The sequence below is a fragment of the Pristiophorus japonicus genome, chromosome 14, assembly GCF_044704955.1.
Source record: "Pristiophorus japonicus isolate sPriJap1 chromosome 14, sPriJap1.hap1, whole genome shotgun sequence".
NCBI lineage: Eukaryota > Metazoa > Chordata > Chondrichthyes > Pristiophoridae > Pristiophorus > Pristiophorus japonicus.
In genome coordinates, this window is record NC_091990.1 from 37,259,517 (window position 1) to 37,284,722 (window position 25,206).

Genomic DNA, 25,206 nt, shown 5'->3' on the forward strand with positions numbered 1-25,206 from the left:
TCCCCCCCCCTCCCCCCCACCTCGTTCTGGATGCATAATTTGTAACCTGTGCCTGATTTTTTAATGTGTAGAACAGGTTTTTTCAGTTCTACAAAAATCTTCATTGGCTCCATTCTACTTTAGTTTGGAATACATTTTCACTGTGGAAACTTTCAAATCAGGCGCCAGTGGCTGGACACGCCCCCTTTTGAAGAAAAAATTCTGTTCTAAACTAGAACTGTTCTACCTGACTAGAACTGCAGAAAAAAAAATGTGGAGAATTGCGATTTCTAAAATAGTCCGTTCTCCACCAGTTGCTCCTAAAAATCAGGCGCGAATCATGTGGAAACTTGGGCCCTATGTATGGAGATTTATTCTGATTGATTCTTTATAAAAATGAGTCCTGTCAAACTTATTTATTTGCATTTCTCGTCTCTCTTTCCACCCCCCCCCCCCCCCCCCCCCCCGCCGCCAAAGGTTCACCTGAGTCGTTGCATGTTGTAATGTGATGGTTTCTGTTTCTAGGGAATGGGATAATTGTGCCAAAAAAGATCTACAAGTGCCCGTTCTGCACCTATACCGCCAAACAGAAAGGAATCCTGAAACGACACATGCGCTCACATACTGGAGAGCGCCCATACCCGTGTGAGACCTGTGGGAAAAGATTCACCAGACTCGAGCATCTCCGAAGCCATGCTTTAAGTGTGAGTAAAGTTACCACATTCTTGCTTTTAATGATTTAATGGGCATTAAGGCAGAACCTTCTCCTCAGCCTCCACAATGGATAGATATCCTTTGATCCCATCACTTTAACTTCCTAATTTCTACAGTCAAATCTTGGCCAATTTAAACTCTAAATCATTGCTTTGGGTTCAAGTCTCACTCCGGGGATTTGAGCGCAAAATCAGTACTGACTGAGTTCTGCACTGTCGGAGGTGCCACCTTTGTGTTCCGCCTGCCAATATTTATCCTTCAACCAACACTTAAAAGCAGATGATCTCGTTATTATCACATTGCTGTTTGTGGGACCTTGATGTGCGCAAATTGGCTGCCACGTTTCCCACATTATGACGGTTACTACACTTCAAAAGTATTTAATTGGCTGTAAAGCGCTTTGGGATGTGGTGAAAGGCACTATATAAATTATTTTTAGGTTATCACAGTGATCCTTAATTCTGCGTGATGGAGACTGCTTTGTGCATGAAAAATGCCGTTTTTTTTAATCATGAATAATGTCAGCAAATATCTTCACAGCACAATACTTGCTTGTGCCTTATATACATGTTGTTTGCCTATTTTTATTTTCTTCCACTTCCCAATATGCTCCCCCATCTCTCCTGAAGGTGCTGACTAATTCTGAGTAGCTTCCACAGGTGTTGGTTGTATTCCACTACCTTGCAGTAGTCTCCAAACCTTTAATGTTACACTACAGTAAAGAGCTTTTGACCCAAGTCTTTGCTTCAGCACTGCTGTTTTTCTTCACCTACTTTAATCTCACTCTTGTGCTTGCTCCCCATACACTTTTAAGAAACAAATTCCCCTTTAAAAGTACTTGTAGACTTGTATCTGACAGAGAACCACATTTTAACCAAACCTTAAAGATTTTTTTCTAACTTCTGCTTTTAGTTCTTTTTATGATTATTTTTAATTTGTAGCATCTTGATAGCATTTTGCCAATCAGTAGAAATAATCTATTACTATTTATCCTATCATAACCGTTTATAAACACAAATACCTCTATCTGATCACCTTTTAAACTTAACTCCCCTGAAAGAAACCTTATCTTCTCAAGTCTCTGTTCATAACTATAATCGTTCATCCCTAATCACTTCATAGTGAATAATTGCTGCACCTTTTTCATTGCTTTTATATTCTTCATATGCCCAAAATTGAACACAATACTTGCTCTAACTTGGCCCTAAGATCTTGTACAAATTCAACATTGACTCCTTACTTTTGTATTATATGTCCCTAGTATCAAAATTAAGGATTCTGCTTGCCTTCTTACGACTATATCTGCTTCAACTGTCACTTTTATTGACCTGTGTATCTGGATACAAAGTTCCTTTACTCCATTTAAAATGTTACCATTTAAGGTGCACTTACTTCCCCTATTATTTCACATTTATCAACGTTGAACTGCTGCTGACTATCTAGCAGTCTATCCTGGTCCCTCTGGAGTCTTTCACAGTCCTAGTCACAATTTGGTCTTAATTCTTAAGTCAAGATCATTTATGTTTTTAGTGTATAAAAAAAATAGTTCCCCCCAACACAGACCTCTGCTGAACCACTGGGTATATCTTCCTGTTCCAAGAAACTTTTTACACCAAACCTTTTTTTTCACCTTACAATCACCTCTCTATCGATGTGGCCACATCAGGAACATGAGTAGGCTATTTAGCCCCTCAAGTCTGTCCCATCATTGAATTAAATCATGGCCGATCTGTACCTCAACTCCATTTCCCCATCTTTATTCCATAATCCCCTGATACCCTTACCCAACAAAAATCTATTGATCTCAGTCTTGAAAATGTCAGTTCACTCAGCATTCATGGCTTTTTGGGGAGGGAGTTTCAGATTTCCACTACGTTTTGTGAGAAAAAAGTACTTCCTGTTCTGGTAAACTCAACCAGAGGAGATTGTTTTTCTGTATCTACCTTATCGAATCCCTTTATCATTTCAAAAACCTGGATTTTCTTACCCCTCAACCTTCAAAAAAAAAGCAAGCCAAATTTATGCAAGCCATCTTCACAATTTAATCCTTTAAGCTGTTTGTGGGGGCTTGCTTGTGTGCAAATTGGCTGCTGCATTTCCTACATTACTACAGTGACTACACTCCAAAAGTACTTCATTGGCTGTAAAGCGCTTTGAGACGTCCAATGGCCATGAAAGGTGTTATATAAATCCAAGTCTTTTTATTATCATTATGGTGAATCTGTGTAGTACCCCTTTCAAGGCTAATATATCTTTCCTGAGGTTCGGTTCCCAAATCTGAACGCAAAGCTCCAGGTGGGGTCTGACTAAGGCTCTGTACAACTGAAACATCACTTTCTCACTTTTTGAATTTCAACCCCCTTGAGATGAAGGCCAACATTCCATTAGCCTCCTCTGCAGCTCCTAGTCTCACTCCATTCAGAAAATATTCCAGTTTATGTTTCTCTAATCCAAGTCCTTGTGCATGAATCCCAAAAGGTTAGTTTGCAGGTGCAGCAGGTAATCAGGAAGGCAAATGGAATGTTGGCCTTCATTGCGAAAGGGATGGAGTACAAAAGCAGGGAGGTGTTGCTGCAACTGTAGAAGGTATTGGTAAGGCCGCACCTGGAGTACTGCGTGCAGTTTTGGTCACATAGAAACATAGAAAATAGGTGCAGGAGCAGGCCATTCAGCCCTTCTAGCCTGTACCGCCATTCAATGAGTTCATGGCTGAACATGAAACTTCAGTACCCCCTTCCTGCTTTCTCGCCATAACCCTTGATTCCCCGAGTAGTAATAGAAACATAGACTTACTTAAGGAAGGATATACTAGCTTTGGAAGGGGTACAGAGACGATTCACTAGGCTGATTCGAGAAATGAGGGGGTTACCTTATGATGATAGATTGAGTAGACTGGGTCTTTACTCCTTGGAGTTCAGAAGGATGAGGGGTGATCTTATAGAAACATTTAAAATCATGATAGAGGCAGAGAGGTTGTTTCCATTGGTGGGGGAGACTAGAACTAGGGGGCACAGCCTCAAAATACGGAGGAGCCAATTTAAAACCGAGTTGAGAAAGAATTTCTTCTCCCAGAGGGTTGTGAATCTGTGGAATTCTCTGCCCAAGGAAGCAGTTGAGGCTGGCTCATTGAATGTTTTCAAGTCAAAGATAAATAGATTTTTAAGCAATAAGGGAATTAAGGGTTACGGGGAGAGGGTGGGTAAGTGGAGCTGAGTCCACGACCAGATCAGCCATGATCATATTGAATGGTGGAGCAGGCTCGAGGGGCTAGATGGCCTACTCCTGTTCCTAATTCTTATGTTTTTATGTTCTTAAGTGAATGAACTCTCATTACCCCACATTGAACTTCATCTGCCATAGCTTTGCCAACTCACTTGATCTGTCTATATCCCTTTTGTAACTTCTTCCTCCCATTCACACAACTTGCTGTGCCTTCTAAATTAGTGCCACCTGCAAACTTGGTTGTACAACTCTCTCTTCTTTCATCCTAGTCAAAGTCATTAATATATAGATCTATAGATATGGTGAAAAGCTGAGGCCTCAGTACAGATGCCTGGGAAATACCACTTGTCACATCCTGCAAATCAGAGAATGAACCCTTCATCTCTACTCTCTGGGCTAGAATTTTGATGACTTTGCGACTGGATTTTCACCACGATTTGACCCTCCACAGCGTAAACCCAGTCGGCGGGATCTTTGGGGTACCTTTTTGCGGCGGTGCTTCCGTGCAACTATGGTCAATAAATAAGAGAAGAGAAAGTATGAATAGCATTTGCAATCGTTTTTTGGCTCTCTTGGGACCCGTATTCTGTGCCCAGAATATCAGCAGGGTCAAACCTGTTGGTGCAGCCCTGCCAGCAGCGGTGAGTATGAAGACCTGCAAAAAAAGTAAGTTAAAGTTTTTATTAATTCTTTTTCAGCGATTTAGTAAAGGTTTTGTGTTTTGTGAATGGTTTTGTTTTTCAAGATTTTTGTTGTTTTTCGCCCTGCCTCTCTCAGCGCTATCGGCCTCGGACTAAAGTTGCCAAAATTCGCGATTTGTGCTGCGAATCATTGGGCAACGCTGATTTTTACCGATGCAAATTAAAGGCCTAAAAACTGTTGCGAAGCGAAAATGGTAATTTTGGCTTAAAACTACCGTTAACCAAAATTCTAGCCCTCTGTCTCCTCCCTCCCAGTCAATTACCGACCCATGTCACAAGGTCACCTCCAATTCTGTGCATTGTCATTTTTGCAAACAATCTCTTTTTTGGAACCTTATCAAATGCTTCCTGGAAATACATATAGACAATATCCCTATCCACCATCCAAGTGCTTGTCACTCTACCTCTGATGATAGAGTTCAGAATTGGTTAACAATCTGACGGTAATTGGGATTAGACTAGATGACCTTTTGTTGTTTGGCGCAGGTATGATGGTAAGTACTGCAGGGAATAGAATACGGCCAGGGTGATCTCCTGGACTAATTTCAATCACCTGGATGGGTCGGAGAGGAATTTTCCCAGATTTTTTTCTCCCTAAATTGGCCCGGGTTTTAATCTGATTTTTGCCTCTCCCAGGAGATCACAGTTGGGGTGGAGTGTAGATTTTTTTAGTATAAGGGGTGTTGAAGTGGTGTGGGGCGGACTGGTTGGGCTGGGTGCTCTTTGCCTTTCCATTATTGTTCATGGGTTTGTATGTAACCTTTAGGGCTGATGGCGAAGGGCTGTGTGGCTCTTTGTCGGCCGGCGCAGACACGATGGGCTGAAATAGCCTCCTCCTGCGCTGTAAATTTCTATGTTTCTATCTCACAAATAGTGATAATATGATTGAATTTCATAATTGGGTTTGAGAGGGAGAACAGAGAGTCACAAACCAAAGCTTTAAAGACAGACTACAAAGGGATGAGATGAATTAGCCCCAATAAACTGGGCTGAACTGTTGATGTAATCCTACAAACATCTACAGACAAACAGTGGGAAGTATTCAAAGAAGTATTTGGTGCGATACAAAGTTTGGTTGTACAACTCTCTATTCTTTCAGCTAAGTCAAAGTCATTAATATATATGATGAAAAGCCCCATGAGGCAAAGACACCACTTGTGTGGTTAAGCTACCATGGTCAACAAATAAGGGAAGAGAAAGTATCAAGCCAAAAGAAAAGGCTTGCACAAATGTACAGAAAAGGGAAATCCAGTTGACTTGGAGAGCTATAAAGATCAACAAAGGGATACAAAAATGTAATGAGGTGCAAAAAGGGAATATGAAAAGAAAACATACATCATAGATAACAGCAAAAGTTTTTTGAATAAGTTAAGATTGAGAGGGGAATGTCAGCCCATTAAAGATTGATGCAGACAAAACTATAATGGACATTAAGAACATGGCAGACTTGTTAAATTAGTACATTGTATCCGTTTTCACAGTGGAGGAAGAGGACAAAATACCAGCGGTACAAGGGAATCTAAAAATAAGTCAAGTTCAAAATAATGGAACTTAAGGTAGACCAATCTCCAGGACTTGATGGTTTCCATCCCAGTGTATTGAAAGAATTAGGTGAGGAAATTGCAGATGCATTAGTTAGAATTTTCCAAAGCTCTCTAGATTCATGAATTGTGCCCTTAATTTGGACAATTGCAAACGTCACTCCATTATTTAAGAAAGGAAGGAGGGAAAACCAGGTAACTGAAGACTTGTCAGCTTAACTTGAATTGCGGGGAAGTTACTAGAATCTTATCAGAGACATTGCCCTTCTAACCTTGTACCATTATCCTTGCCATATGTCTCGTGTGGTATTTTAGCGCATGCTTTTTGAAAATAAGAACTGAGAGCAGGAGTAGGCCACATGGCCCCTTGAGCCTGCTCTGCCATTCAGTAAGATCATGGCTGATCTTTGACCTCAACTCCACTTTCATGCTCTATCCCCATATCACTTGATTCCTTTAGAGTCCAAAAATCTATCTCGGCCTTGAAGATACTCAACGACTAAGCATCCACAGCACTTTAGGACAGAGAATTCCAAAGATTCACAACCCTCTGAGTAAAGAAATTCCTCCTAATCTCAGTCTTGAATGGCTGACCCCTTATTCTGAGATTGTGCCCCCTAGTTCTAGACTCTCAGCATCTATCCTATCAATCCCCCTCAGAATCTTGTATGTTTCAATGAGATTTCGTCTCATTCTTCGAAACTCAAAAATGTATAGGTTCAATATACTCAATTTCTCCTTCTATGACAACCCTCTCATCCCAGGAATCAATCTTTGTTGCACTGCCTCTAAGGCAAGCATATACTTTCTTGAGTTGGTCTTACCGCAGGGAAAGGGTCCACAGCCAGCTAGGGAATGGAAGACCAGCAGGAAGAGTAGTGCAAGGAAGGTAGTGCAGGGGTCCCCTGTGGTCATCCCCCTGCAAAACAGATACACTGTTTTGAGTACTGTTGAGGGGGATGACTCATCAGGGGAGGGCAGCAGCAGCCAAGTTCATGGCACCGTGGCTAGCTCTGCTGCACAGGAGGGCAAGAAAAAGAGTGGGACAGCAATAGTGATAGGGGATTCAATGGTGAGGGGAATAGATAGGCGTTTCTACGGCCGCGACCGAGACTCCAGGATGGTATGTTGCCTCCCTGGTGCAAGGGTCAAGGATGTCTCGGAGCGGGTGCAGGACATTCTGAAATGGGAGGGAGAACAGCCAGTTGTCGTGGTGCACATTGGTACCAACGACATAGGTTAAAAAAAGGGATGAGGTCCTACGAAACGAATTTAAGGAGCTAGGAGCTAAATTAAAAAGTAGGACCTCAAAAGTAGTAATCTCGGGATTGCTACCAGTGCCACGTGATAGTCAGAGTAGGAATCGCAGGATAGCGCAGATGAATACGTGGCTTGAGCAGTGGTGCAGCAGGGAGGGATTCAAATTCCTGGGGCATTGGGACCGGTTCTGGGGGAGGTGGGACCAGTACAAACCGGACGGTCTGCACCTGGGCAGGACCGGAACCAATGTCCTAGGGGGAGTGTTTGCTAGTGCTGTTGGGGAGGATTTAAACTAATATGGCAGGGGGATGGGAACCAATGCAGGGAGACAGAGGGAAACAAAAAGGAGGCAAAAGCAAAAGACAGAAAGGAGATGAGGAAAAGTGGAGGGCGGAGAAACCCAAGGCAAAGAACAAAAAGGGCCACTGTACAGCAAAATTCTAAAAGGACAAAGGGTGTTAAAAAAACAAGCCTGAAGGCTTTGTGTCTTAATGCAAGGAGTATCCGCAATAAGGTGGATGAATTAATTGTGCAAATAGATGTTAACAAATATGATGTGATTGGGATTACGGAGACGTGGCTCCAGGATGATCAGGGCTGGGAACTCAACATTCAGGGGTATTCAACATTCAGGAAGGATAGAATAAAAGGAAAAGGAGGTGGGGTAGCATTGTTGGTTAAAGAGGAGATTAATGCAATAGTTAGGAAAGACATTAGCTTGGATGATGTGGAATCTATATGGGTAGAGCTGCAGAACACTAAAGGGCAAAAAACGTTGGTAGGAGTTGTGTACAGACCTCCAAACAGTAATAGGGATGTTGGGGAGGGCATCAAACAGGAAATTAGGGGTGCATGCAATAAAGGTGTAGCAGTTATAATGGGTGACTTTAATATGCACATAGATTGGGCTAGCCAAACTGGAAGCAATACGGTGGAGGAGGATTTCCTGGATTGCATAAGGGATGGTTTTCTAGACCAATATGTCGAGGAACCAACTAGGGGGGAGGCCATCTTAGACTGGGTGTTGTGTAATGAGAGAGGATTAATTAGCAATCTCATTGTGCGAGGCCCCTTGGGGAAGAGTGACCATAATATGGTGGAATTCTGCATTAGGATGGAGAATGAAACAGTTAATTCAGAGACCATGGTCCAGAACTTAAAGAAGGGTAACTTTGAAGGTATGAGGCGTGAATTGGCTAGGATAGATTGGCGAATGATACTTAGGGGGTTGACTGTGGATGGGCAATGGCAGACATTTAGAGACCGCATGGATGAATTACAACAATTGTACATTCCTGTCTGGCGTAAAAATAAAAAAGGGAAGGTGGCTATCTAGGGAAATCAGGGATAGTATTAAAGTCAAGGAAGTGGCATACAAATTGGCCAGAAATAGCAGCGAACCTGGGGACTGGGAGAAATTTAGAACTCAGCAGAGGAGGACAAAGGGTTTGATTAGGGCAGGGAAAATGGAGTACGAGAAGAAGCTTGCAGGGAACATTAAGGTGGATTGCAAAAGTTTCTATAGGTATGTAAAGAGAAAAAGGTTGGTGAAGACAAACGTAGGTCCCCTGCAGTCAGAATCAGGGGAAGTCATAACTGGGAACAAAGAAATGGCAGACCAATTGAACAAGTACTTTGGTTCGGTATTCACTAAGGAGGATACAAACAACCTTCCGGATATAAAAGGGGTCAGAGGGTCTAGTAAGGAGTGGGAACTGAAGGAAATCTTTATTAGTCGGGAAATTGTGTTGGGGAAATTGATGGGATTGAAGGCCGATAAATCCCCAGGGCCTGATGGACTGCATCCCAGAGTACTTAAGGAGGTGGCCTTGGAAATAGCGGATGCATTGACAGTCATTTTCCAACATTCCATTGACTCTGGATCAGTTCCTATGGAGTGGAGGGTAGCCAATGTAACCCCACTTTTTAAAAAAGGAGGGAGAGAGAAAACACGGAATTATAGACCGGTCAGCCTGACCTCAGTAGTGGATAAAATGATGGAATCAATTATTAAGGATGTCATAGCAGTGCATCTGGAAAATGGTGACATGATAGGTCCAAGTCAGCATGGATTTGTGAAAGGGAAATCATGCTTGACAAATCTTCTGGAATTTTTTGAGGATGTTTCCAGTAAAGTGGACAAAGGAGAACCAGTTGATGTGGTATATTTGGACTTTCAGAAGGCTTTCGACAAGGTCCCACACAAGAGATTAATGTGCAAAGTTAAAGCACATGGGATTGGGGGTAGTGTGCTGACGTGGATTGAGAACTGGTTGTCAGACAGGAAGCAAAGAGTAGGAGTAAACGGGTACTTTTCAGAATGGCAGGCAGTGACTAGTGGGGTGCCGCAAGGTTCTGTGCTGGAGCCCCAGCTGTTTACATTGTACATTAATGATTTAGCCGAGGGGATTAAATGCAGTATCTCCAAATTTGCGGATGACACTAAGTTGGGTGGCAGTGTGAGCTGCGAGGAGGATGCTATTAGGCTGCAGAGTGACTTGGACAGGTTAGGTGAGTGGGCAAATGCATGGCAGATGAAGTATAATGTGGATAAATGTGAGGTTATCCACTTTGGTGGTAAAAACAGAGAGACAGACTATTATCTGAATGGTGATAGATTAGGAAAAGGGAAGGTGCAACGAGACCTGGGTGTCATGGTACATCAGTCATTGAAGGTTAGCATGCAGGTACAGCAGGCGGTTAAGAAAGCAAATGGCATGTTGGCCTTCATAGCGAGGGGATTTGAATACAGGGGCAGGGAGGTGTTGCTACAGTTGTACAGGGCCTTGGTGAGGCCACACCTGGAGTATTGTGTACAGTTTTGGTCTCCTAACTTGAGGAAGGACATTCTTGCTATTGAGGGAGTGCAGCGAAGATTCACCAGACTGATTCCCGGGATGGCGGGACTGACCTATCAAGAAAGACTGGATCAACTGGGCTTGTATTCACTGGAGTTCAGAAGAATGAGAGGGGACCTCATAGAAACGTTTAAAATTCTGACGGGTTTAGACAGGTTAGATGCAGGAAGAATGTTCCCAATGTTGGGGAAGTCCAGAACCAGGGGTCACAGTCTGAGGATAAGGGGTAAGCCATTTAGGACCGAGATGAGGAGAAACTTCTTCACCCAGAGAGTGGTGAACCTGTGGAATTCTCTACCACAGAAAGTAGTTGAGGCCAATTCACTAAATATATTCAAAAGGGAGTTAGATGAAGTCCTTACTACTCGGGGGATCAAGGGTTATGGCGAGAAAGCAGGAATGGGGTACTGAAGTTTCATGTTCAGCCATGAACTCATTGAATGGCGGTGCAGGCTAGAAGGGCTGAATGGCCTGCTCCTGCACCTATTTTCTATGTTTCTATGTTTCTTTAAATAAGGGGACAACAACTGAGCACAGTACTCCAGGTGTAGTATCACCAAAGCCCTGTACAATTGTAGCAAGACTTCCTTACTCTTATACGCCAACCCTCTTGCAATAAAAGCCAACATGCCATTTGCCTTCCTAATTGCTTGCTGTACCTACATACTAACTCTGTGTTTTTCTTGTACTAGGGCACCTAAATCTCTTTGAATACCAACATTTAATAGTTTCTCACCATTTAAATCTGATTTTCTATTCTTCCTAGCAAAGTGAATAACCTCACATTTCCCATATTATTACTCCATCTGCCACTTTACTGCTCACTCATTTAACCTGTCTATATCTCTTTGCAGCCTCTTTGTCCTCCTCACAGCTTATTTTCCCACCTAGCTTTGTATCGTCAGCACTCGGTCCCTTCATCTAAGTCATTAACATAGATTGTAAATAGCTGAGGCCCAAGTACTGATCCTTGCTACACCCCACTAGTTACAAACTGCCAAACTGAAAATGACCCGTTTATCCCTACTCTCTGTTTTCTGTGTTAACCAATCCTCTATCCATGCTAATATATTAACCCCAACCCCATCTTGCGAAACAACCTTTTATATGGCACCTTATAGAATGTCTTTTGGAAATCCAGATATACTAGATCCACTGGGTCCCCTGTATCTACCCTGTTAGTTACATCTTCCAAAAAACTCTAATAAATTTGTCAAACATGATTTCCCTTTCATAAAACCATGTTGACTCTGCCTAATCATATTCTGATTTTCTAAGTACCCTGTTACCACTTCCTTAATAATGAATTCCAGCATTTTCCAGATGATTAATGTCAGACTAACTGGTCTGTAGTTCCCTGTTTTCTTTTTCCCTCCCTTCTTGAATAGTGTGGTTGCATTTGCTACCTTCCAATCCGCTGGGACCGTTCCTGAATCGAGGCAATTTTGGAAGATCACAACCAATGCATCCACTATCTCTGCAGCCACCTCTTTTAGAACCCTAGGATGTCGGCCATCAAACCAGGGGATTTGTTGGCTTTTTAGTCCCATTAGTTTCACAAGTACTTGTTCTCTACTGATATTAATTACTTTAAGTTCCTCCTTCCTGACTAGAACTAGGGGGCACAGCCTCAAAATACGGAGGAGCCAATTTAAAACCGAGTTGAGAAAGAATTTCTTCTCCCAGAGGGTTGTGAATCTGTGGAATTCTCTGCCCAAGGAAGCAGTTGAGGCTGGCTCATTGAATGTTTTCAAGTCAAAGATAGATAGATTTTTAAGCAATAAGGGAATTAAGGGTTACGGGGAGAGGGCGGGTAAGTGGAGCTGAGTCCACGACCAGATCAGCCATGATCTTATTGAATGGCGGAGCAGGCTCAAGGGGCTAGATGGCCTACTCCTGTTCCTAATTCTTATGTTCTTACTTTCATTAGCCTCTTGGTTCTCCACTATTTTTGGTATACTTTTTGTGTCTTCTAGAGTGAAGACAGATACAAAATATTTGTTTCAAGTCTGTCATTTCCTTGTACCCCAATGTAATTTCTCCTGTCTCAGCCTCTAGGGGATCAATGTTTGCTTTTGCTACTCTCTTCCTTTTGACATACTTGTAGAAGCTCTTACAATCTGTTTTTATATTTAAACCACATCCACTATTTCTTTTAACTATCTTTTTAATCTTCAAAGAATTCTATAAGATTGGTCATGCACTTTAGAAAAGCAAAGTACTGCGGATGCTGGAATCTGAAACAAAAATAGAAAATGCTGGAAATCTCAGTGGGTCAGGCAGCATCTGTGGAGAGAAGCAGAGTTAACGTTTTGGGTCAATGACCCTTCATCAGAACTGGCAAATGTTCGAAATGAACAAATTCTTAAGGAGCACTGAAAGTGGGAGGGGAGTAAAGAACAAAAGGGAAGGTCTGTGATAGGGTGGAAGACTGGAGAGATTTCAGAGCCAAAAGGGATGATGGGCCGACTTGAGATGGTAATAGCAGAGTTAGAAAAAAATTAGTTTAGATAGGATAATTATCTGCCATGGGAAACAAAGGGAGAGAAAAAATACATCAGAGCAAAATAAGGGCAGAGGTTAAGTTCTGAAATTGTTGAACTCGATGTTGAGTCAGAAGGCTGTAAAGTGTCTAAACGAAAGATGAGGTGCTGTTCCTCGAGCTTGCATTGAGCTTCATTGGAACGGTGCAGGAGTCCGAGGACAGAGATATCAGAGTTGGAGTGGAGCGGAGAATTAAAGTGACAGGTGACCGGAAGCTCACGCTTACGGACTGAATGGAGGTGTTCCGCAAAGCGGTCACCCAATCTGCGATTGTAGAGGAGACCACACCGTGAGCAGTGAATACAGTATACTAAATTGAAAGAAATACAAGCGATTTACTTGTACTTCTTTCAATTTAGTATACTGTATTCACTGCTCACGATGTGGTGGTCTCTACACTGGGGAAACCAAACGCAGATTGGGTGCCCGCTTTGCAGAACACCTCCGTTCAGTCCGTAAGCGTGACCCCGAGCTTCCGGTCGCCTGTCACTTTAATTCTCCGCTCCACTCCCACTCTGATATCTCTGTCCTTGGACTCCTGCACTGTTCCAATGAAGCTCAACGCAAGCTCGAGGAACAGCACCTCATCTTTCGTTTAGACACTTTACAGCCTTCTGACTCAACATCGAGTTCAACAATTTCAGAACTTAACCTCTGCCCATATTTTGCTGATTTTTTTCTCTCTCTTTGTTTCCCATGGCAGCTGATAATTATCCTATCTAAACTAATCTTTTTCTAACTTCTGCTATTACCATCTCAAGTCTTCCCATCATCCCTTTTGTCTCTGAAATCTCTTGCGTCTTCCACCCTATCACAGACCTCCCCTTTTGTTCTTTCCTCCCCTCCCCCTTTAGTACTCCTTAAGAATTTGTTCATTTCGAACACTCGCCAGTTCTGACGAAGGGTCATTGACCCGAAACGTTAATTCTGCTTCTCTCCACAGATGCTGCCTGACCCGCTGAAATTTCCAGCATTTTCTGTATTTATTACTGCCCTTTAGAAATCTGCTGTTTTTAGTTTCAGATTTGATCTCATCGCCTGATTCATCCATGGATCCCAGCCTTCAATACACTCTCATTTTACCATACCAGCATGACTTTTCATTCACTGTTTAAATATTTCCCATTACGGATTTACAATTCTGTTAATTTTGATTTCTCTTTAATTTGGCAAAAGTAGATCTTACTGTACTTTTTTTGCAGTCAACACTGAATCTAGTTGTAATTGAGCCCAAGTTTCCCCAGGAGTTGCTCTGTTTTTTTTGGAGTAACTTAAAAATCGCAATTGTCCCCATTTAATTTGCACCAGTGTAAGTGACTTAGGTTTTTTTTCAAAAGAGGGCGTTACCTGCCCCGTACACCAGTTTTGGCCATTTAAGCAAGTTTAGCCAGCTAAAAGTTACTCCAAACTAACTTAGGCCAGCGTATGTGTCCACTCAGAAAAACCTTGCGGTGAATTAAGAAATCAGCCCGGGGGGGCGGGCGGGCGGGCGGGCGGGAGGCCGTAAAGCAGTGTAGTAGCAATCTTAGCCAAAACGGATCCTAGAAACTGCTACTTTTTTCATGTGAAAGCATGTGATTGACAAGTGTTTCTTTTACCAAAGAGTTACATTAACTCGTTTGTATATTAAACTGAGACACGGGGGAGGGGGCGAGAGAAACGGGCCGGGAAGGCAGCGGGCCAGCCTGTACGACAAGCCACTCGGCCCGGGATAGGGACGGCGAGCATCAGGACGAGCTGGGTGAGGAGCAACTTTTACAAAGGTAAACAACAAATTAATAGCATGTAGATGGTGACCTTGTATTCTTTTCCTTTTGAAGAGCAGGTTAGCATATCAAAGGATATCAGTAGCCCTCTGTGGCTGGCTGACACTGATGGTGAAAGACTGCTCTCACCTGGTTGTAATCTTTCGTTCAAGTAGCTATCTTTATTTTAGGAGCAGTAGGAAAATCCATGTATTTATTTACTTGGAGATTATGTTCGAAAAAGAAGTTGAATGACATTTGCAGTAGATTTCAAAATTACTGTGCAAAAGTGGAGATTGTAACCGAGTGTATGTATTCCTGGCTAGACAGCATGCTGGTGGCCCGCAGGGGCATTCAGCTGCAGCCTATTCATCTTCCGTTGTCAGTGTAGGTCTGGAGAGCCTTTCACAAAGCTAGAATTGCAGTGCTGGTGATGAATGCTATATTAACCTTCTCTGCACCATCCTAGGTCCCTATGTATAATCCAAAAGTATCTTGATATTGGGAGGAAGGACAGGCAGATACATTTCTGTTTTAAGCGGGATCTGGCTGAGGCTAAAATTGATTTTCCCCTTTCTGATCAAGACCCCTGAATAGGTAGGAAGGCTGACAGTAATATAGTTGACTGGAGGTGGAGAGTTGTTCTTTGCTGCAGAGGTCTTTGTGCAGAATCTATTGCCTCTCACTTGTAGCAGGTGTTCAGTTGTTTAGAGTTTTGTTTCCCTTCATTTTTGGACGCAGTTGCCTAGTCTGGTTCAAGAGTCCATTCATTCCTTGAACTCACGAGCGAGGAGATTGATGTATTAGTTTTCTGCTTAGACAGGTTTGCACCGAAGATAGTCCCAGTAGATAATGTGAGGGATGAGGAATTGCGGACATGAAAACAAGGGAAATATGGTAAATCTCAAACACCTCCATATGAATCTAGCTTCATTGACAATCCCGAACATTTTGGGAGGAAAAATAACTTGCTCTGTTTTTAAAATCAGTTCTTGACTATGTTTACAGAAGCCTGATAGAATATTTTGTCTCCATCAGTCGTTTTGTGTGTGTGTGTGTGTGTATCAGAGATTGTGCAGAGCTGTAATATCTCATCTCCATGGACATGATTTGACAAAAGTGTTAGATCACCAGAAAGCGGAGAACAAAATTGTATTTCAAAGAAACTGAATGATAAGGAAGAAAGACTTGCATTTACATAGCGCCTTTCACAACCTCAGTATGTCCTAAAGTGCTTCACATCTGATGCTGTACTTTTGAAGTGTAGCCGCTCGGCCTGGGATAGAGGCGGTGAGCATCGGGTCGCGCTGGGAGGGCGAGGAGCTACTGCGCATGTGCGCAGACTCCACTGTGCCAGGATCAGGGAGATACAGAAGAGCTGCCAGAATACACAGTAAGTTTATTTGGTGCTGTTTTGAACGCACACATTCGGCGCATCTCATGTTAGTGCATCGGAAAAAGGGGTTAGGGAAACTTGGGCCCATTGTGGCCATAGTTTCCCAAATGTTCTCCTACCTTTACATGGTTCCCATGTCAAGTAGTACTTCCTTCTTGAGGTAGCAATATATTGACTAAGAAAATTGTCCTGAACATATTACAAAAAATGTCTCTTCCACCACATTTTCCTGAGTCCAGTCTATTTTTGAGTAATTTAAAATCTACAATGTTAACTATTAATGCATGTCTCTCTCATTTTACTCATCCTTCACTGTTTGGCAATCTATAATGTACTGTCAGTAATGTGACTGGTCCCATGTTATTTTTCAGTTCTGTTTGTTTGAGCTACTTTTCAAATAAAATCCTTATTGCTATGATATTATCTCTCCTTCATATCTCTACCTCTAATACTGCGATTTAGTCATAATTACTCTCTTTTCTCTCTTTTTATATACTTAAATTTTAGTTTGAGTTCTTTGGTTTGGCAATTTCTATAAAAAAGTTGAAAGAGGTGAAGCAGGATAAAATAGTCATCAGGTGCCATTTCTTCATGTGTGATTCGACACAATGAATGTCTGTGGGTTATTTGACGGTGGGGAGCAGTGGATCAAGAGATCATGATCCTGTTCTCTCAGATGCCCACATGAACTTTCTAGCAAGAGTCACTGGATCAGACCAGGTGTAGGTACCTGGGCTGCTTTTCTTTTTGCCACTTTATCTAAATGGGTGCTGAAGCCAATTGTACCACTTTTTAGAATTTTTGATCGTACTTTGTGGAAGCAGCTTGGGAATTGTTGGGTTTAAATTTATGTTTTAAAACAAAGTGAATTTACCGATGTATTATGAAAGCCACTGGCTTTAGGGATTGAAGTTGTGTATTAAAATTAGATGATCCAGTTTGTGGAATGTCATGGCTCACTGGCTCTTCAAACTGAAACATTCATTGAGAGTCAATTGTCTCAAACAGGCCTATTAAGCCTGGGTCACCCATATTCATTTTGAGAACAGCACAAGATGTTTTTTCTTTAAATTTTTAACCCAAGGGAGGGGGAAGAGATATCCAGTTTTACTGACCGACTTATTGGTGAGTCACGGAACAGGAAGGAAGTTCTAGGCATTGCTCTCTGGTTGGGAACACCGAGAGGAAAGGACAAAGGGACACATTGAGTGACTGACTGAGTGACTGACCAGTCAGTCAGCTAGGTCTGGGGAGTAAACCTGGCATCTGTTAGCCAGATCCAGTCAGGATCAAAGCTAATGGGGATAGTGTGGTGTATTTGTATTACTGTTCTTGAGGCGGGTTCTGTGATTAGTTGAATCAAGATCAGATTTGATTACATATGTTACTCTGCCCATTCACTTGCTAACTGTAAAATAAAGCAGCTTGACAATTAATAACTGGCCTCGCCTCACTTAAGAGTTTCAGTCTGCCTTCAGAGAATTAGAGAAGCGTATGGAAGGCATTGGTTGTCAACATCACAGAAACTGAAAAGAAATCAGCTGTATCCTTCAGACAAATGTTTTAAAAAAAGTGGTCTGCACACCAAGTCGCCCATGGGAAGCATGCCATTCCTGTACCAATTACACTACCACTGTCCCTGATTTATTGCTAAATGTACTAGTCACTATCCAGTCTTTCCTTTAGATTGGGTGTGATACATGAGTTATCTCCAATAAATGCAACTTTTATTCCATAAATGTCAAGAAATATCTTAATTCCAAACAATTTGTTAAAATAAATATTATGGGCTCTAGTTTGACTCAATTTAGTTTCAACTTTGAAGTACTATTGTATTCCATTTGATCTAAATGTCTGTGTATTTGGTCATAAATTAAACTATATATGTTGAATTCTACCTCTCAGGTACATCGTTCTAACAGACCAATTGTCTGCAAAGGATGCAGGAGAACATTTACCAGCAACCTGCAGCATGGTGCAAGGCGGTTTGGCCTCTGTGACAGCTGCACATGTGTGATGACCACCAACGAGGAGACATCACCGGTCAATCTGAGCCAGACAGAGCAGGTTTTGGAGATCCAGGAGAAGGAGGACAAAGATGCCAACTGGCCTGTGTACATAGAATCAAGTGAGGAGAATGAGTCTGCTGGAGACAATGTGGATGACAAGCAGCAGATTCAGAGAGGCTTGACTGATGGTGAAGGATTTATTTAATGCCACCCATAACCCTTTCCTCTCCAGGCGGGTTGCAAATACTCCTCCCTAAGCACCATGTTGAACCGGTGCAGTTACGTACCATTGTATATAATTGGAAACTTCAAGGCCAAAGAAACTCCAGCCACTACAGATCTCGTATTGATTTCTGAATGGGATATGAGCAGTTTGGAAGGACCTCTATCTAAGGGGTCCATTAAGAGGTCAGTAAACTGGAGAGAAGAATGCTACAGGATGGCTGCAATCTGAATGGAGGAAGCTGGGAAGCCTCTTTCTGTGACAACTTCTCAAATGGAAAGAGCCAAATATTTGCTGATAAAACCAAAGTGAAATCTTCTGCATTAACAGAAAATCCAGAGCCAATCCCTTTTCAGCCTTTACTGACTTTCTGTTTGTGTGAAATACTTTCTTTTCTTCCCAAACGATATTCTGCGCAAATGCAACAGGGCTGGAATAATTCTACTGTAAGTGACTTGTTCTGGGCGAGTAAACATTAGTAGTTGACTGGACTGTGCCACTGGCAAATCACTTAGAATTTCAAGATCAAACAGCTTAAAATGCTGTGCATTGAATAAATATGTACGTAAAGTTCTTTTTTAAAATAGCACTAAAATTTGGTGGTCTTGGTGTATTGAAGTATTCACTGTTGGTTAATAATTGGATGTTTTATAACTTGTACATAGTGAATATTGTACTGGTGTTCCTACGGTTGAGTAAAATCTGTTCTCTCAGACTTATTTTTAGGGGCCAAAAGCCAGAGCCACTGGATTTGCCCAGCCCTGTGTGTGACACTGAACATTATTTAACTAGATTATGGCACAGGTGGAAGGAGGCAGGGTGGACTCCAAACAACCGAGGAAGATTCTCCAGCACTTGACTATATATTTATGATAATTGTAACCATTCTCATTATTGTCTCTCCTGTTCGTCATGTCATTTTTAAAATTGTTATGTGGTTAAAGTTGTCTCCATTCCTGGCAGCCTGCGGGTTTGGCTAAACAGAGGTGGAAAATGAACAGCTGGAATGATAAAGATTTTGATGAACCCTATTCTTCACTTTTGGAAAGTGAAGTTCAAAGGCTAGAAAATAGTATTTAAAAATAACTTGTCCTTCAAGAAGCCGAAACTTGTCCATTATAAAAGTGTACCTGTTCTGATGGATGTACCAGAACTGTTTTAAACTGCAATCATTTTTTTAATTCACATTTGACCTCTTTAAGGGACAAGTAGCAGACCAGACTGTTCATTTATAAAGGAATCCTCACCTTTGTCTAATAGGTTATATTTCTGTTTGCTAGCCCTGATTCAATAAACTGTCACTGTTTTGTGTTGTCCGCATAATGGGGTGGAAACAGTGTCCTTGTGTCTCGTTGATGCATTGCTCCCTTGGTGTCTGACCTTTTCTGTTGGTTCTGGAACTGTATTTTAAAGCTTGTCTTTTTAATCATTACTGAGTGGATGTGATTTTAATGTGCATGTTGTAAAATTTGTTTCACAATTGTACTGAGACTAACATTGTCCTCTTTGACTGGGAACAGAGAATCCTTTTTAAAGCTTAAAACATAAGGCCAAAAATCATACAGCCATAGGCAGTAATCTCAAAATATGAAAGCTTATTAATTAATAACCAACTTTAATTCATCTTTCTCTTCCACCACCCCATTCATATTGGTTTCAAGTATATTCCTCTCCCTGTAAGGTCCCTGCATCATTTATCTGTGACAGATCGAACTAGCTCCCAAATTTCACGATGATAAACGGGTAGTGGACATGAGCACACCCGCCTTGCAGATTTTCTTTATTACTTGCCAACTATCCAAATTATACAAGCAAATTGTCAGACTAATCTGTAATGCCACTGACGCCCTTTTTCATCCCTCAAGAGTCGAGAGTAAAAGAGATCAGGTAGTTACATAGAAAATAGGTGCAGGAGTAGGCCATTTGGCCCTTCGAGCCTGCACCACCATTCAATATGATCATGGCTGATCATTCCCTCAGTACCCCATTCCTGCTTTCTCTCCATACCCCTTGATGCCTTTAGCCGTAAGGGCCACATCTAACTCCCTTTTGAATATATCCTAACGAATTGGCCTCAACAACTTTCTGTGGTAGAGAATTCCATAGGTTCACAACTCTGAGTGAAGAAGTTTCTCCTCATCTCTGTCCTAAATGGCTTACCCCTTACCTTAAACTGTGACCCTGGTTCTGGACTTCCCCAACATCGGGAACATTCTTCCTGCATCTAACCTGTCCAATCCCGTCAGAATTTTATATGTTTCTATGAGATCCCCTCTCATTCTTCTAAATTGCAGTGAATATAAGCCTAGTCGATCCAGTCTTTCTTCATATGTAAGTCCTACCATCCCGGGAATCAATCTGGTGAACCTTTGCTGCGCTCCCTCAATAGCAAGAATGTCCTTCCTCAGATTAGGAGACCAAAACTGCACACACTATTCAAGGTGTGGCCTCACCAAGCCCTGTACAACTGCAGTAAGACCTCTCTGCTCCTACACTCAAATCCTCGCTATGAAGGCCAACATGCCATTTGCCGCCTTCACCGCCTGTTGTACCTGCATGCCAGCTTTCAATGACTGATGTACCATGACACCCAGGTCTCGTTGCACCTCCCCTTTTCCTAATCTGTCACCATTCAGATAATATTCTGCCTCCCTGTTTTTGCTACCAAAGTGGATAACCTCACATTTATCTACATTTATACTGCATCTGCCATGCATTTGCCCACTCACCTAACCTGTCCAAGTCACCCTGCAGCCTCTTAGCATTCTCCTCACAGCTCACACTGCCACCCAGCTTAGTGTTATCTGCAAACTTGGAGATATTACATTCAATTCCTTCATTAGCATCTGTTCATTTAATTCAGGGACCTGGATATTAAATCCAGCCCAAAGTAATGAGATAAAAGTCTCCTCTATCTGCTAATTTTAACTGCTTCAGTTCCTAGTAACCGTGAATACATTGCAAAAATGATCCATAATTTATTGGCAGTCTTATTTAGGCCACAGAGATGGGTAGTATGGGAGAAGTCACACTAATGCATTGGGTACCCAGCTAAGGTTGGGATTAAAAGTAGTCTGTTGCAGCACCAACACGGTGCAACACAAATTAAATTGCCAACGTAACTATTGGGTGGAGCCAAGTTGAAGCTAAAATATGGGAAGGGAAGAGAAATATCTGGTACTCCTGTGCTGTGTCCTTCCATATTGCCAATACTGGAAGCAGATTAGCAACAATTAATCCATGGCCACAAGTGACTCGATGGGTCTAGAGAGAAATTAGATCCCACATTGTTGGTGCAAGATACAGGAAGCTTTACCAGTAGCTAACCCATGTCTAACCTGGCGTATTTGAAGCCAGCGCAGAGTGCCCAAAGTAGAAAGGTGTTCCAGTTCTCCATATCCAGATCCTATACAACTTTAAACTTAATGAACAAAAAAAGCTTTAAGGTTTCCAATATATATATTTAATTCCCCATGCAAATTGTCCAGAAAGTCTTTGTTTTCAGGAGCAGACTGATGCACCATATTCTGCATCGAGGAGCTATTTGCAGTGGTGCAGCAATTGGATTGTTTGCCATTCAGCTGGGGGGGCGGGGGAAGTAGAGGATGAGGTGGAAGAAAGTGTAGGGAAAAAGGCACAGCTAAAATACACTTTCTCTGAACTCCCAACAGTTGAAATCCATTAAAACTCTAAAAATAGGTCATGTTTTTGATTCATGAACACCATAACATGCATCTTAAGATGTGGAAGGTAGCGTGTTGCAAATTAATAACCCCTTAATCCCCACTTTACCCATACACCATGCTGAGAATAAGGCAGAATTGAACTATGCACTCTAAACCTAATATAGCATTTCAATTGTTGTAACAGTACTATGTAAGAACACAGCCCCTGGTTACCCGATTTGAGCACTTTCCACCCCATTGGATGACACCATAACCTTCAGAGATGTAAAATGGCGAATGTACTGTTTGAAGAATGTGTTTTAATTTTTTTTAATGTAACTTAAAAAATCTCTGAAAAGCAGGTGCTGTCTCAAATAATGTAATTACAAAAATGCATGAATTAGAATCTTGTACATTTTTTTATAAGTTCCAAATGCTGAATTAATGTTAAAAGGAGTGTTCCTTTTTATAGTGGAGTTGTTAGTGGTATTGTGTGTTACTGTAGCAATATCACTGCTGACAATGAGTAGAACTATTATCTTTTTTTTAAATACAAAAAGGGATTTTCTTTTTGTCTTCCTCAACCCTCTCATTTGGATTTTTTTTTTCTGGAGAAGAATTGGAATATATGGCTGTATGATTACAGGGTGTTCTGAAGCCTGCCTGATGAATGAACAAAGTGTCAGTTACAGTAAGCTTCCCCGTTGCTTTCGGCTCTGATGCCGGATGACCACTAATTAGCGATAGAACTGTGGGAATTGAGATATTGCCTGTATAGGTTTTTCTAAATATAATTAAAATGGAACATTTCTTTTCTGGGTCATTTAAAAAAAATATATTATCTCTCTTTTAGGCCCTCATTTTCCACCTCTGGATTACATGCCACACTGCATCATCTCCTGACCAAAAGGCTCAGCAGGCAACCTCCCAGGTTCTTTCCATTGTTGCTGCACCTGAGGTGGCCTCTAGGATTTCTACATGCATAGGTTGTGGTGTCCAGTCCTCCTCCTTTTGCCTCTTTGCCCCCAGAAGATCAGAAACTCTGTGTGGAGATTCACAGATTACAAGCCCACATCCCACCACTCTTTGCCACATCAAAATGCTGTACCACTGCACTGCCTGTGAAAGATTTTCCAAAAGAAAAGATGTCTTTAAACAGGATTGCATCTTTAACTCCAGTATGATTAGAAATTTTCTTTAAGATCACCTCAGTAATTTTGCCTACAGTAGCAAAGATGCTGACCCCAGGTCATTTATTTTTTTATTTGGTGTTTATATGTGCTCTGAGTTGCGATAAGTTGTTGAGATCATGATTATTGAAGTTCAGCATTGTCATAAATCAGTTCTTAGATGCTGCAGAGCAAATTGATTATGGCAGAAACTCTGCAATGTATAGGATCCTATGTGCTATTGTGATTTGGTGGACACTTTTGATGTGAACTCGTTGCTTCTGATATCTGTTTACCCTACTTCCTTCAAAGAACATTGCTTTTTCCCCTCCACATTTCACTGAACCATCTGTTTTGGTGCTTCAGCATTGAATTTCACTAGATTGTGATCCGTGGACACTGTTGATGTGAACTTGCCGGTATATGCAACAAAATTATAAAATCAAGTATTTTATGACCAACCAACAAAATGGCAGTTTTTTTGACTACATTTTTAAAATATATGATTTAATAACCATATTGTTAACTGTGTTGAAGATCCCAGACAAAAGTCAATACTCTGGTATCTTCTCTGGACTATGACATCTTTAACTGTTAGGACTAAGGAGATTCTAGGCAATCAGCACAACAAATGTGACCTAGTGCTTAAAAGGTTAACTACACTATAGCCATGTATTTCTACAGTATTACTGTTATTAAAATGCATTTTCATATTGTATGGTGTAGTTAAGATATTTTGTTGTATTCAGACCTGCCGTGCAGCCAATTCTGCAGCATGGGAAATTGAGGTAGGTAAAGTCAATGGAGGAGGCAAACTACTTTTCCTTAACACTACTGTTACAAATTTTGGGTCTGCCTTTGATATTCTTTTAAATACAGTGGTGCTGGTCACTCCCCTAAGTGGTCTGAGTGCCTTGCATTCAGAAGTGTTCCCCTACTGCCCATTACCTAATCGTATGATAATGTAACCTGAAGTTGTAACCATAGGATCCCCTTCAGATCTTCACTGGATATGGTGTCTTTTACACTTGTCTTCATTTAAACTTCTCTAGTCCGTATGTTGATGGACTGAAAAGCACTTCAGTGAGATGAGTCCTGGTCTGAATTGTTAAGCTGCTTTGTTTTACAGACAGGAAATGAACATAACCATTGTAAACAAACCTCAGTTTCTTCAATTAATTTTGCTTCCCTCCTTGAAAATGAAAAAAAAATAAACCATGTGCTCTGTCCTTTTTGTAAGCTGACGTACTTATTTTTGGCATTATCTTTCTTCTGAACAACTCACTAACTGCAAAACTGACCTCCTGCATCTTAGCTTCCTGGCCTTCCACTTGTAATTCTCCCCCCCCCCCCCCCCCCCATCTTTTCTCACCTTGCATTCATAAGAAGTGGAAAAGCAGTGCCCTTGATTCATTCCCTATTCAGGGATATTCTAGTAGGCCTGGCATTCAAACTGACTGCCCCTCTTCCAAGAATATGTTCAGACATTTCATGCTGGGCTTAAAATAATTAAATCATCCCCACCATAATGTTTAATTATCCCATCTGAGAGAAAAAAATGCTTAATATCCCGTTATGGACACTTCAAACGCTCCCCATCTCGGAGACTGCAGCCTGTAGCTTTATAAACTTGTGCAAATTCACTTTGCTTTAAAACTTAACACTTAAACAACTCATTCACAAACCCTTTCAGTGGCAAAAAAGATCAAAAATCCCAAAATGTGATGATTACTATTTGCTGAAGACAAGCAGATCTGACATGACCTTTCTAGTCTAGGATCAGTAGCATGATTGCGCTGTTTAGCTAATAACCTAGTCTGTCCTTTTAAGATCACTGCTGCAGTATTCTCTGAGTAATCCAGGTAACTGTACTTAACTGTAAACACCTGAGGCTGATCGGTGAGTAACTATAAATTTCAACTTCAGATTAATGACTGGCTTTCATTGTTTTGCATCTGCAACAAAGCATGACCCTTCGAAATGTGACAGATGCTGTCTACAAGCTGTTCTTCTGCAATATTGCTCATGGAGTCTGGATTCTGGACCAGGGTTGTAGTGTTTAACTGCTAATCTACCTTGTCGCTTTAAGGTTACTGCTCAGGTACTCCCTGTGGAGGGGAGGAGAGGAGGAGTGTAGTCGTAATAACTCCTGAGGTCAGTTCGAGGCTGTTTATCTAGAT

At 41.6% G+C, this 25,206-nt stretch overlaps 1 protein-coding gene across 2 annotated transcripts in view; it reads left to right on the top strand.

The window, feature by feature from the left end:
• The window catches only part of LOC139279876 (zinc finger and BTB domain-containing protein 8B-like), a 73,564-nt gene extending 49,352 nt beyond the window's left edge, over positions 1–24,212 (top strand). For both annotated transcript variants that reach the window (XM_070899172.1, XM_070899173.1), the window contains exons 3-4: positions 505–683; positions 17,866–24,212. In XM_070899172.1, coding sequence (XP_070755273.1) covers positions 505–683; positions 17,866–18,174 — 488 coding nt within the window. In that variant the 3' untranslated portion in view covers positions 18,175–24,212. The remainder of the gene's footprint in view (positions 1–504; positions 684–17,865) is intronic.
• The last annotated feature ends 994 nt before the right edge of the window (positions 24,213–25,206 follow it).